This window comes from Achroia grisella, unplaced genomic scaffold (assembly GCF_030625045.1).
Source record: "Achroia grisella isolate CSIRO2021 unplaced genomic scaffold, CSIRO_AGI_Agris_v1 utg970, whole genome shotgun sequence".
NCBI lineage: Eukaryota > Metazoa > Arthropoda > Insecta > Lepidoptera > Pyralidae > Achroia > Achroia grisella.
The window spans coordinates 682862-697715 of NW_026713076.1; the positions used below are offsets into that span (position 1 = coordinate 682862).

General features: G+C 35.9%; 1 protein-coding gene across 1 annotated transcript in view; it reads right to left on the reverse strand.

Annotated features, from left to right (window-relative positions):
- The window catches only part of LOC131854111 (mucin-5AC), a 109426-nt gene extending 97523 nt beyond the window's left edge, over positions 1 to 11903 (reverse strand). The window contains exon 1 of the mRNA XM_059205237.1: positions 11747 to 11903. Coding sequence (XP_059061220.1) covers positions 11747 to 11754 — 8 coding nt within the window. The 5' untranslated portion in view covers positions 11755 to 11903. The remainder of the gene's footprint in view (positions 1 to 11746) is intronic.
- Positions 11904 to 14854: the final 2951 nt, after the last annotated feature.

Below are 14854 nucleotides of genomic sequence, written 5' to 3' on the forward strand. Positions count from 1 at the left end.
TGTCAGTTCCACTCATCTCAAAATCATTCCGAACTGACGGCAGATTTGACATATCATAAGAGTCTGTAATAGACCTACATGAATAAAGATATTTTGATTTGAATTGAATTGAATTGATGATAATGGAATGCACCCGCCTGCGCTAACGGTTTACGCTGGCGGGGCACCAGTGGAGGATGATAAGATGAGCATGAGGTCAGGTCATAGCCCATCGCGACAAACTCACCATTTAACATGATGGTTTGCAGGAGGAACCGCGTAGAGGTCAACCTGACATGGTACACCTTCCCCCCAAATGGGTTAATATGGTCCTTGCTGGACAACATATTGACGGCCTCGGTGGTCTAACAGTTTAGCACACCGCATTACTTCCGATGGTCGCGGGTTCGATTCTTTGCACGGTGCAAATATTTGTATTAATGAGTATGATTGTTACTATCGGTCTGTGTATTTACTATGTATATATTATATGGTGGTGTACGGGGGTACAGCTAGAATTTTTTATTTTCCAAAAAATATATAAAATTCTAGCTGTACCCACGACTTCGTCCGCGTGGAATTTAACTTTAATTTTAAAAAATAAAATATTTTTTTCTAAAATTAAAGTAGCCTAAGATATTCCTTATTACATCAGCTACCTGCCAAAAAAAGTCCCGTCAAAATCGGCCCAGCCATTTCAGAGATTAACCGGAACAAACAGATAGACAGACAAAAATTGTAAAAAATGTTATTTTGATGTATGTACCGTATTTATATTCATATGCATGTAGTAAAAAACAATTATTTCAGTATTACAAACAGACACTCCAATTTTATTTATATGATGATGATGATGGTGATGATGATGATGAATAGATAAATCTAAATAAAGCTTAATATAAAAGGATATTGGTTACGTAGGTATCAGATTCTTGAATATTAAAAATATATTTTTTCTTTCTATAATAAAAATAGCACTAACTGGTATAAGATGATGCATGATGCAAATTTTCAGTGTCATGACGTCAAAGCATTAAGGAAACTTACTGCTAGAACTGATCTTAGCGATAATCAGAAATATGGACAGGAAAATCATAAATTTCTAACAAACATATGACAATATCATCAGCGAGTTTAATGTCTGCCACATGAAAAAAACGAGTAAATATTATTCATGAAATTACGAATGAATATTCATTCAATATTGAACTTCGCCATCCAGCGATCTTTACCAGTTCATCGGTACATCTTACTGGAGGCCTTCACGCTGCGTCCGGTCCGTGGTCGCCACTCGAGGACTTTACTGCCCCAACGGCCATCTGTCCAACGAGCTATGTGCCCTGCCCATTGCCACTTCAGTGTCGCAAAGGCGATTTAAAAAACAGTAATTCAATTGAGTTTCTTGCCAGTTTTTCTCAATTGGATCTATATACCGAACTGGACGGTAGGGAAAAAAAATATAATGTAAAAACTTGACGTTCATAAGCGGCTAAAATGTCCTACATGAATAAATGATTTTTGAATTAAAATTCATCCACGTAGATAATTAAACAGTTTTTATTGCTAGTTGAATGTCGTTGAGTGATATGATCTCCACCAGATCTTGGATTCTTTTTAATTAAAAAATAAATCAATTCAAAATAAGATTTATTATCCGAACTATTGCTGTTGGCTGCAGCTGCGGACGATAGGGGGAGAGTGCAGATGGCACTCCAAGCCCACGGATAGATTATTTTATCATGCTGTTGGTCCGAATGATTCAGAGCTTCATAATTTCGATCTCCGTTTGAATACGTTTGTATGTATTTATGAATTTAAAGTATAATTTGAACAAAATTATATAAAGCTAACCCCTCGAACTCCATTCCGCCTCAAAATTAAATATGTCAAAGGTTTTTGATGTTTAGTTACGCAATAAAATTCATTTCTTGCAGGTATGAGCAGTTTGTATGGGAAAATAAAATTGTTGATTTCACTATTTTACATGCAATTTCTTATTATTTTATCATTGTTTAAACCTTTCCAGGACTTCCAATGAATATTTATATATATCGGCCGTTCTCGAGTTTTAGCATGACTAACGAACAGCAATTCATTTATATATATAATATAGAAGATACACATAAAATTATTATAAGATAAAAAACAAGTTACTGATCAATACAGACAAAGAAATACTTGTTAATGTCTATCTAAAGATATATAACTCAAAGGTGACTGACATAGTGATCTATCAACGCACAGCCCAAACCACTGGATGGATCGGGCTGAAATTTGGCATGCATGTAGATGTTATGACGTAGGCATCCGCTAAGAAAGGATTTTGATTAATTCTACCCCCAAGAGGATAAAATAGGGGATGAAAGTTTATATGAAACTTCGTCAATTTTAAACCGATCGGGCTGAGACTTTACATGCATAAAGCTACTATAACGTAGGCATCCCCTAAGAAAGGATTTTGAAAAATTCCACCGCTAAGGGGATGAAAGTACTGTAAAGCCGCAAAAACTTTACCTAATTAATAATAATACTTCGGCCGCGGGCAAAAGCTAGTTTTGAAATATAACTTGATATCAAACTTAGTGGTAACTGTGTTACTTAGAGCGTACTTAAGTATATGTTACCTGTAAGTTAAATATGCTGTTGCTTAGTAAATGTGCTTCAAAGTAGGAATTTATCTCAAAGCTGCAATGTTAGAACACGCGAAATATCTTAGATGTTATCATGTTTCCATTGTCTCATACTAATTTGTTCACTAAAGCAGTTTAGGCCTCAACAACTATGCCTGAAGGTACACCTCGTACCGGGTTTCTTTAATTTCATAGGCACCTTCAAACACAATTAAATAACTCTATTAATTTTCATAAAGTATTTTCTTTATTTTTTTTTTATTTAGGGACTTTTGTACCATCTAAGTACATGTCAGACCCATTGTACCCCAAAACCAATCACTCCATTACCTCACCAGTGAACAAATTACCTCAGCCGCACCGGCCTTAAAGAATTGTGACTGCAGTTTTCTGCGAGCAATTTCATGTTAAGCTTCAGCAGAAGTAGGCTGGCTAATTATGTAAGACTGTATGAAATCGCTTCAATTACAGTTGCGTTGCAAATATAAAATTATTTCAATTGATAACATGCGATAATGTAACACATTGTATTTGTTATACGATTCAATTCTATAGAAAAAAGATGGAATTGAGTGATTTAAAAAAAATATGTAAGTGCCGTATGTATTTTCATATCTCATCATCATCATCATCGCACCGGAAGACATCCACTGCTGGACATAGGCCTCCCCCAAAGATCTCCACGACGATCGGTCCTGCGCTGCTCGCATCCAATGCCTTCCATCTTGACCAGATCGTCGGTCCACCTTGCTGGAGGCCTTCCCACTCTGCGTCTTCCGGTCCGTGGTCGCCACTCGAGGACTTTACTGCCCCAACGGCCATTTTTATATCTACATTTAATTAAAATCTAATAATTTGATATTACAAACAGATAATCCGATTTTATTTATATGTATAGATTTATATATCTTATTAGAGTCATTACTATTGCCTTATAAGTAAATGAACAGCTACACAGACCTGTCTGTCTGTGTGTCTATTGGAACAAGTAACCTGACCCACGGACATCACATAATACAATGTGACCATTTATAGACCCATGAATGCATGGGATTCGAATAACATGATACGAAGGCATAAGACCTTGCATCCAGCTTTGTATGTATGTATATATGTATAGTACTTCAAAACTGAAGTACAGCATGTAACAAATATATTTTTTCATAAGCAAGATTATAGTTTAAGGCTAGTAAGATGTATATCACATATCACAGCGCCATCTAGTTCCAAGCTATTGTTATTATAAGGAAAAATTTTTTTTTCTATTGCATATAACATTTATTATTGTACATATACATATAGGTAGTTCAAATTCAAAATTCAAATTCAAAATATCTTTATTCATGTAGGTCTATTACAGACTCCTATGATATGTCAAATCTACCGTCAGTTCGGAATGTTTTCGAGATGAGAAGAACTGACAAGCAACTCAGCTCGTATTCTTTTCGAATAAATGTTGTAAATATTTACAATAATACAGATTAATTTTAAATTCAAATTTGCGAGAATAGAGTGACCACCAGCATATGCTATTGCAAAAGCAAAAAGTCTAATCAGTGTTCGTAACCTGAACAGACCAGTCCCCAGCAGCACCCGATCACGAGTATGACGGATGAGCCAGCCATCATTGCACTCAACCACTACAATCCCTGAGAACTATGTAAATAAAAAGTGAAACCAAAACTTAGTTAACCTTTACAATGTTAATTAGAGCTGCTCTAACATAAAACTAGATTTTAAGTTACAAAACTTGTCGAATAGCAAAGTGAATTCTAAGAAACTGTTCATTAAGACGTCAATTTGTGATTTCTCAAAGGCACAGTAATTAGCGACCTCTCGTTATAATGACTTCGTAATTCTTTGCTATCCCTTGCCTATTACTCACTAAACGATTACTTAAATGACGAGCGTGCATGGCAATAGTTGTTCATGCACTGGATTTTCATTTAATGTTAGACATAGACACCTATATAAATATACATTGTAAACAAATTGGATTTTAAAAAAAAGTAATTCAATTGAGTTTCTTGCCAGTTCTTCTCAATTGGATCTATATACAAAACTGGATGGTAGGGATAAAAAATAAAATTATAATATAAAAAAATTTACGTTCATAAGCGGCTAAAATATGTAGGTCATTTGTACGTAATATATTTTTAATTAGTGGCCGTAACTCAAACAGGCCAGTTTCCTTAAGCTGCACTCGTTCACGAGTATGACAAAAATATGTAATATATACTTGCATGCGACTGACTTTGACCTTGATCGTGTCACTTTAATACTTTGTGCCGGGGGGAAAGAAGATTGTTACTAATGTGGAATGATGATCTCATTGCTAGCAATACACCAGGTTGACCTCCACGCGGTTCCCCCTGGAAACCATCGTGAAAAATTCTTCGTGAATTTGTCACGATGGGCTAACTGACCTGACCACATATTCATCTTATCATCCTCCACTGGTGCCCCGCCAACGTAAACCGTTAGCGCAGGCGGGGGCACCATTCCATATTCACCCATAAAAAAAAAAATACTTTGTGCCATTCAGTCGGCAAATGAAGGCAACATTTGCCGACTCAATGGCACAAAGTGACACCACTGTGGTAGAGATGTTCATTTGCATTGCTTCACTAATTCACGGCCGGAGAGTTCAACACGAGCGTGCCTGATCTTTCATTGTATGCAGATGAGTGTGCATCGCTAATAACTGCAATGGTTGCAACGAAATCAACCTCTTATACGCTATAATATTACCAGTTTCTGCAAAAGATATGTATTTTATGTATATACTAGCTTTATTCGCGACTTCAACCGCGTGGAATATAACTTTATTTTTCTAAAATAAAAGTAGCATAAGTTACTCCTTATTACATCAGCTACCTGGCAAAAAAAGTCCCGTCAAAATCGGTCCAGCCATTTCAGAGATTAACCGGAACAAACAGACAGACAGACAAAAATTTTAAAAAATGTTATTTTGGTGTATGGACCGTATTTATATACATATGCATGTAGTAAAAAACGGTTATTTAGAAATTTTAAGAACTATAGTTGAAAAATATATAAATATTTTTTAACTATAATTCTTAAATTTAGTATTCATTTATACATATGTATGCAAGTCTATAAGATATTTATAATATGGGCCTAGTAGCGTGAAATAAATAAATAAAAAAAATAAGTTTAATTGAATTAATAATTTTCTATTCTATTCTAATCTTTATTATCTTTTATTCTGATATCTTTTATTTTACCTATCATATTGATGGTAAATTACGGTGTTGATACAGTTAGCTACTTTTGCTTGGGTACTAATTTATCGCTAAGTTTAAAAGCAGCGCGATACCGATGCAATATCTACAATACCTACATCACAATGCTCCCAACCGACACCTCAACCTGACACGACCGAGCTCATCAACGATAACATCTTTGCAGGGTTGATACCTTCCGATAGTGCGGGTTCGATTCCTGTTACAAACATTTATATTCATGAGTGTGATTGTTTGTATCGATCTGGGTGTTTTCTATATATACTACCCAATTTTCTATGCATACTCCGATATTTGAATTTAAAAATGAATCTGTATTATTGTAAACATGTACAACATTTATTTGAAAAGAATACGAGCTGAGTTACTTGTCAGTTCTTCTCATCTCGGAATCATTCCGAACTAACGGTAGATTTGACAAATCATAAGAGTCTGCAATGACTACATATATAGACCTACATGAATAAAGATATTTTGAATGTTATTTTTTTAATATTAGGGTTTTTTCACACTGGGTAATAATAATAACTTAAAGCACTTATGCACAAAAAAGTCATAGCCAAGGCAAAATATAAACGACATCCGACGGATAATACCAAATTAAAGTACTTGGAAGCCAGAAATCGCTGCAATAGAATGTGTAGGGATGCACAACGTCGCCATATCCATAACTCTGTTTCAGATCAGGACACTGCCAAAGTATGGAAATTCCTTCGATCACTTGGAGTCGGAAAAGTCCATCAGAAAAATTTACCTTCTAATTTAGATATTAACTCTCTCAATCAGCACTTTTCGTCATCGTCCACTATAAATAAAGACGACAAAACTAAAACAATATCTCATCTCTCATCGCTTCAAACTCCAAACTACTCTCCTTTCGTTTTTAATCAATTCACAGAATGTGATGTTAAGAAGAGCGTAATGTCAATTGCTTCTAATGCGGTTGGCGTTGATGGCATCAGTCGCAATATGATTCTTCCCATCCTCGATGAAATTTTACCAATTATTAGTCATATCCTTAATCAATCCATATTAACTAGTGGCTATCCTAAACTTTGGAAAGATGCACAAATAATCCCTCTTCCCAAAAAGTCTAATCCTACAACCTATTCCGAATTCCGTCCCATCTGTATTCTGCCCTTCCTCTCTAAAGTCCTCGAACGTTTAATCCACAACCAGTTAGCCCTCTTCCTCACCAAAAATAACCTAATGAACCCTTTTCAGTCTGGTTTCCGTCCTGGTCACAGTACAACAACTGCACTCATCAAAATCACTGATGATATCAGGTCGGGTATGGAAAATAACCAGTTAACTGTCCTTACCCTGCTTGATTTCAGTAACGCATTCAATACCATAGATTTTGATATTCTTGTGGAATTACTGCGCTCTCTTAACATATCTCCATCTGTGGTTGAATGGTTTCGCAATTATTTATATGGGCGTCGGCAGAGGATTCACATAGATGATACCTTCTCATCTTGGTGTGATTCGTTTGCCGGCGTTCCTCAAGGTGGCGTTTTATCTCCTCTACTTTTTGCAGTCTTTATAAACTCAATCTCTAAATTACTGACTTCTTCCTACCATCTATATGCAGACGATCTTCAAATATATTATCAGGCTTCACAAGACAAACTTAATGATGCAATTACTGTAGTTAACAATGACCTGACGCATATAACCAACTGGAGTAAAGCATTTGGCTTGACAGTTAATCCAACAAAAACTCAAGCCATTATAGTCGGGAGCTCGAGGCTAATTAGTAAAATTGACTGGACAACAACCACTACAATTGGACTGAACGGCGTCGAAATACCATTTACTAGTTTCGTTAAAAACTTAGGCATCCATATAGATACCTGTCTAACTTGGGGAAACCAAATAAAAGCCGTTAGCAAGAAAGTATTTGCAACTTTAGGCTCACTACGAAGACTTCGCAATTTCCTGCCTATTGCTACCAAAATTGCGTTGTCTCAATCTCTTCTTCATCCGATACTTGATTACGCTGACACCTGTTACCCCAATATTACAGAAGTCCAACTTAATAAACTTGAGCGACTTCAAAATATTTTTATCAGATTTATTTTCGGTCTCCGAAAATATGATCATATTTCCGAGTTTCGCACTAAACTCAAGTGGCTTCCCATTCGCTTTCGTCGGAATACTCACCTTCTTACCCTTCTTCATAACATTCTTTATAACCCTTCAACTCCTCACTACTTGAAGGAGCGGTTTACCTTCCTCCATGCCTCGAATAGCGTTGATCTTAGGTCGTCAGAGAGTCTCCAGTTAAAGACACCAAGACATAGCACTACATTCTACGACAAATCGTTTAGTGTGCTAGCTGTTCGTCTTTGGAACGAACTGCCCACATCTGTTCGAAGACTAAAATCACTGCAGAGCTTCAAATTAGGCATCAAAAACCACTATTTACGTAAGTTGTCGTAATAGTAGTATTACGGTCATATGTATGTGTAATTGTATATATATTCATATTTATATATGTGTATGTAAGTTTATTATATTATTTTGTATTGTATTATGTTATATGTATATTTATAACTTTTCTTCCAATATTGTTACCGTCATTACACCTCTACCAGACGCAAATCTAATCACTTCTCTCCATCCTAAGGTTGCCTGGAAGAGATCGCTTTTTAGCGATAAGGCCGCCCATTGTTACCTCTTTGTCTTGTTTATTGTATTATATATATTTTTTTATCATTTTGTACATAATTGTATATGTAATTGTATTTTCTGTGAGAGGAACAATAAAGAGTTTCATTCATTCATTCATTCATTCAATAATAATAATAGTCTCAGGACAATTCACACAACGCTATCTAGTCCCAAGTTAAGCTAGCTAAACCTTATGTAATGGGTACTAGATAACTGATGCAAATACATAGATTATTTTCGTAAATACTAATACTATATATATATTATATGTAAGATGTATGTATTTACGAAAAAAATATCTATGTATTTGTATACCACCAAAACCGATACAAACAATCATACTCATGAATACAAATGTTTCTGCCGTTCAAGGAATCGAACCCGCGACCATAGGAAGTAAAGCGGTGTGCTAAACCGCTAGACCATCGAGGCCGTTAATTAATGATTAATCTATGTAACATTGCTCTGTGATTGTTTCACAATTACTCATCACAAGTTACATAAAACATTGTCTATTCATATTATAAGGACACGCTATGCAAACTTTACATACATATTTAAACGCCGACTTTTTCTGTTTCTTTTTTACTATACGTCCGTCCTAGTATATAAATTAGACTCTGTTTGTTCTAGTAATATAATCTATCTTGATGTCAAATTTCATTAGTATCTGTTCAGACGTTTAGTCGTGACATACTATCAAACTGACAGATACGCATACACATTTCTTAAACTTACATAAAAAAACCATCTATTTGTTAGAACAGACAGACAGACATCCGTTTGACGGCTGGTCCGATTTAGGCGACACTTTCACTTGCAAATAGATAATATTATAAGGAGTAACTTAGGCTACTTATATTATAAAATTGTTATTTAAATTTATACCACACGGACGAAATCGCGAGTAACAGCTAGTGTAACAATAAATTTGATCAATTTTATTTATTTATTTAATTCAGGCTACATGGCCCATATTATAAATACCTTATACACTAACATACATAAGAAAAAATCAAATATGTAAAATAAAATTGTCTCTATGGTCACGGCACTGACGACGGCAATCTGCCACGGTAGCGCCGGTACACCACACCCTTCGGCCAGTAGTCCTCCTTCATGAAGGTGGGCAGCATATTGGTGGGGACCAGGGCCACGAACGCTTTGAAGCTCGCGTTGTGGCTCGATTCCAACCAACCATTCAATGGCCAGTTGTTTTTTCTGATCGTCTCCAAGGAAAACCAGGGCTGACTCACGCTACAGTTTCCACTGTCACTTTTTGTTGCGATGATACAACAGGTTATTGCATTGTTTTTGGACGTAAAAAAACAGAACGGAGGTCGTTGCGTCACTAATTAAAATTCCTCGTGCAAATCGAGGAGCGCAGCCTTCGAGGCTATACCACGGTAACCGGCCACGCGCGCAACTTCTCTACATCAATAATATATCTCAATTCAAACGGGGATCGATATTACGACGGCCTGAGCCGAGGTTCGAACCCCTAGCGGTGACCTCAGACTAAAATCGTATCCGTCAGGCAGGAGTTGGCCTTCAGCCGCTCCATAAGTCCTTCCGCGGGTTTGGAGTGCCATCTGCACTCGCCCCATATCGTCCGGTGAAGCTGTAAAGGCCAGCTGCGGCTAACAGCATTAGAGTAATCCAAAAAAAAGCTAATGATACGCTAGACCTATCCCGAGATAGAGTTGGTTTATTGTGTATTCACTCACTTATATCTGTATTTGATATTGCCACTTACCATCAGGTAGGCCGTATGCTTCTTTGTCATTTCATAAAAAAAATATTAATTTCGTCTTGTCATCATGACATGCGACAAAGGCTCCCGGCGGAAAAATTGGCGCCGAAAAATTAGGAGAGAAAGTGGGACAGAGCTAAGAGGAAGAAGAAGAATTGCTACCAATATAACATAGCAGGCTGACCTCTAAGCAGTTCCCTCTGGAAACCATAGTGATAAATTCCTGGTGAATTTACCACGATGGGTTAACTGGCCTGACCTCCTATTTATCATCCTCCACTGGTGCACCGTCAGCGTAAACCGTTAACGCAGAAAGGTACACCATACCATTATCATATATTAAGAGTGAGGCCTCCCCCGAAATGACTACACAGCATATGCTAATCCGATCTCCAATTTATCGTAGGTTGCCGGCTTTTTATTTAACTAGTGGTCGCCCAATGAATTACATTCAACCATAATTAATTTAAACTATAAGTTTCAACATTATTAAGATTCTATTGTCAAAGAATACTTCTATCCGTCTGTATATCACATACAAAGTAGTATATGTTTTTTTTATTTAATGTATTTATTAAGCATAAATAAAAAATATATATTAACTCCACTCATTCTCTTATATAAATTATGAGTGTGCGAAATTTCATTACATCAGCTACCTGCCAAAAAAAGTCCCGACAAAATAGATCCAGCCATTTCAAAGATTACCCGGAACAAACAGACAAAAATTGTAAAAAATGTAATTTTGGTGTATGTACCATATTTATATGCATGTACTAAAACACGGTTATTTCCATATTACAAACAGACACTCCAATTTTGTTTAATAACAATGATTATACAAATCATTTAACTCAATGATAGGTTCGTGTTAATGAAACATCATTATAAAGTAATGACTTATAAAATTGATGTGATTCTTCATTAGTAACAGATTTTCCATTCATTTTAAATACTTTCACCTATAGAAAGGTATAATACATTATTAGTAAGTATATGGACTCTATTTTGTTTAAATAAATTTTAAACATCCTCACAAAAATGATACCAATCTGGAGCAGGCCTTTAGTATGTTATAATTTTCATAAACTAACATAGATATATTGAATTACAGTAGTGAATAAAGTAATTAATTTAAATATAATGAATTATTTAATTCACTATATTTAAATTAATAAAATAATAAATTAATAATAAAATTACAGTTTGCTCTACCTCTAATTTATTTCAACTAACAAACATTCCTATAATATTCAACATATACACTAATAAAAAATGAAGATAACATATTCACGTTATTGTATTTTAAAATAAATCAATTCCGTTTGCAGGCGTATACGTAAATACGATTTTCCGGAGGGAAAACACCGGTCCGGGAAAACTGTGAGTTCACGCGACTCTACCAAACAAATGTGTAATAAAACTTTATTTAATAAACTCACCAGTACATGTCGGGATGGTAGATGGTCACAGCACTGGCTAGTAAATGGACAATATGTATTTCACAGCACAGTCACGTAGTATTTGATTAGCGCACTGTCGCGAGCCGCATGCCGTCCGAACGCGGTGAGTGTCGGAACACGAATGTGGTCTGGCGTTGGGCGGAGGCGCTCCGCTCGGGTGACTGCGGGCCTGCGATCAGTGTAGCCAACCCTACGGATTTAACAGTGGCTCTAGTTTTTAGGAAATTCAACAAAGTTCAATGTAGGCAACCCTACAGTTTTAACAATATTCAATTTTTTGGAAATTCAACTAAAGTTTTGTTAGGTGTATATATATACGACCTCCTCATCGATTATTTTTTAATAATAGTTTAGTGTAAAAAAATATTGAAGCAATACAATTCTTCTGCAAACGAACGTATTATTTATTGGTCATAACATATCATCTTAACACAAAAGAACCCAACCACAAGTTTAGTACTGATAACCTTACAATTTTAACAATAAATATACAGTTTTATTGGAAATTAAACAAAAGTTCAGTATAGCTTGAGTGGAGACTTCGCCTCGCTTTGTGTGTTCTACCGATTACACAACGGACTGTGTTCTGAGGAATTGTTCGACATGATGCCGACAGCCACCTTTTACCACCGCACCGCTCGCCATCGACATGATGCCGACAGCCACCTTTCATCAGGAATTCACACACTAGAACCTAAGTGGTCCCGAACAGTGCGGTTTCAGAGGAGTTTCCTCCCGCGTACACTTAGATTGTGGAATGAACTTCCTGCCGAGGTTTTCCCATGAGACTACAGCATGGGGTTTTTCAAGAAGGGTATATTAAGGTTTCTCAAGGGTCGGCAACGCGCAAGTGATACCTCTGGTGTTTCAGGCGTTCATAGGCTACGGTAACCATTTACCATCAGATGGGCCGTATGCTTGATTGCCACCATAGTAGTATAAAAAAAATATATATATATATAGTTATATAGAAATTATTATCTTTTATTCACGCCATTTATCACTAACTCTTCCGTCCAGTTGAGGTAACTACTTCAATCGAGGTGGTGTCATATTATTACGTCACCACACGGATAAAAATCACCAACTATTGCACAAAAATGTAATTGGTCAGTTAGTTACAAATAAACATAAACTTTATTCAAATAAACATAAGCACTTTTGAACAGATATTTTTTTATTCTACCACTCATTAGGAACGCAGAGTCATCAGACATCACAAGAAGAATGAGCAAGACATAGAAATGATCTTTATTCAAATATACTAAATATATACTATACTTTTGAATAGTCGCATTTTTTTATTCTAGCATTCAGTCGGAACACAGACTCATCACAAGAAGAACGAGCAAGAAACTTGCGTGTTGCTCTTTTAAATGAAGTTTGTTTTAAGTGATATTATTAACAGTTATAGCTTGCATACAGATCTATATCTGTCTATCTATTCTCCCAAATTTGACTTTAAATGAATCTGTATTATTGTGTACACGTACAACATTTATTTGAAAAGAATACGAGCTGAGTTTCTTGTCAGTTCTCATCTCGGAATCATTCCGAACTGACGGTAGATTTGACATATAAGAGTCTGTAATAGACCTATATGAATAAATATATTTTGAATTTGAATAGAAATTTATTGTTAGCAATTAGTTAGACACACATAAAATTTACAACATTTCCGTGCAATGACTCTATAGGTGAAGGTGCAGAGTAAACACATTGTTCTTAATCATACCTATTCATTGACGAACCGATATATGCATATATATATATATGCTGATTTTATATTCACACGTTTTCATAATGCATACATAGTACGTTTGATGGTAAAATATGTTCATGGCGAACTCAAATAACCATTAGAAAACGTCATAACTAATGTACGTAACTGCATAACTACGCCCATTGTCCTTTGTGTAATAAATTCCAGATAAATCATTTGAAAACTATCTCAACCTATGAATTGTTATTGACGTGAGTAATACAGTAGACTACATTCAAATTGGTGACATTCCGACAAATAAATACATATATACATCAAGGAACGAGATGGTTGACTACATCTGGACACAGGAGTATTGGTGACATTCTGACAAATAAATACATATATACATCAAGGAACGAGATGGTTGACTACATCTGGACACAGGAGTATTGGTGACATCCTGACAAATAAATACATATATAGATCAAGGAACGAGATGGTTGACTACATCTGGGCACAGGAGTATTGGTGACATCCTGACAAATAAATACATATATACATCAAGGAACGAGATGGTTGACTACATCTGGACTGGAGTACTAGTGACATTCCGACAAATCTAAATATATATAACTCAAAGGTGACTGACATAGTGATCTATCACCGCACAGCCCAAACCACTGGACGGATCGGGCTGAAATTTGGCATGCAGGTAGATGTTATGATGTAGGCATCCGCTAAGAAAGGATTTTGATAAATTCCACCCCTAAGGGGATAAATTAACGCGAGCGAAGCCGCGGGCAAAAGCTAGTTTTCTAATATATGTTCGTCTTTTAAAGTATATATAATATGAGCCAGTATTATGCTGCAGTCGCTATCGAGTTTTACATAAAACCAATGTATAATCTCACCGCGGATTCAGCTTTGACGACCTCGGTAGTCTAGCGGTCTAGCACACCGCTTTACGACCGATGGTCGCGGGTTCAACTCCTCGCACGGCACAAACATTTGTATTCTAAGTATGATTGTTTGTATTGGTCTGGGTGTTTTCTATGTATTTACAAAAAAAATCTATGTATCTTTATCAGTCGTCTAGTACCCATAATACAAGCTTTAGCTAGCTTAACTTGGGTCTAGATGGCGCTGTGTGAATTGTCCTGAGATTATAATTATTATTATAGCTTTCGAATTCATAAATGATGCTTACTGAATGGCTCTATGAAATACATACGTCTACAAGCAAGCTAACCGACTGCCTCAGTGTTCTAAAAGTTTAGCACACCACTTCACTTTCGATGGCCGTGGGTTCGATTCCTCGCATGATATAAAAATTATATTTATGAGTAAGATAAATAACCCATTCATGTTCCTTGTCAATTCTA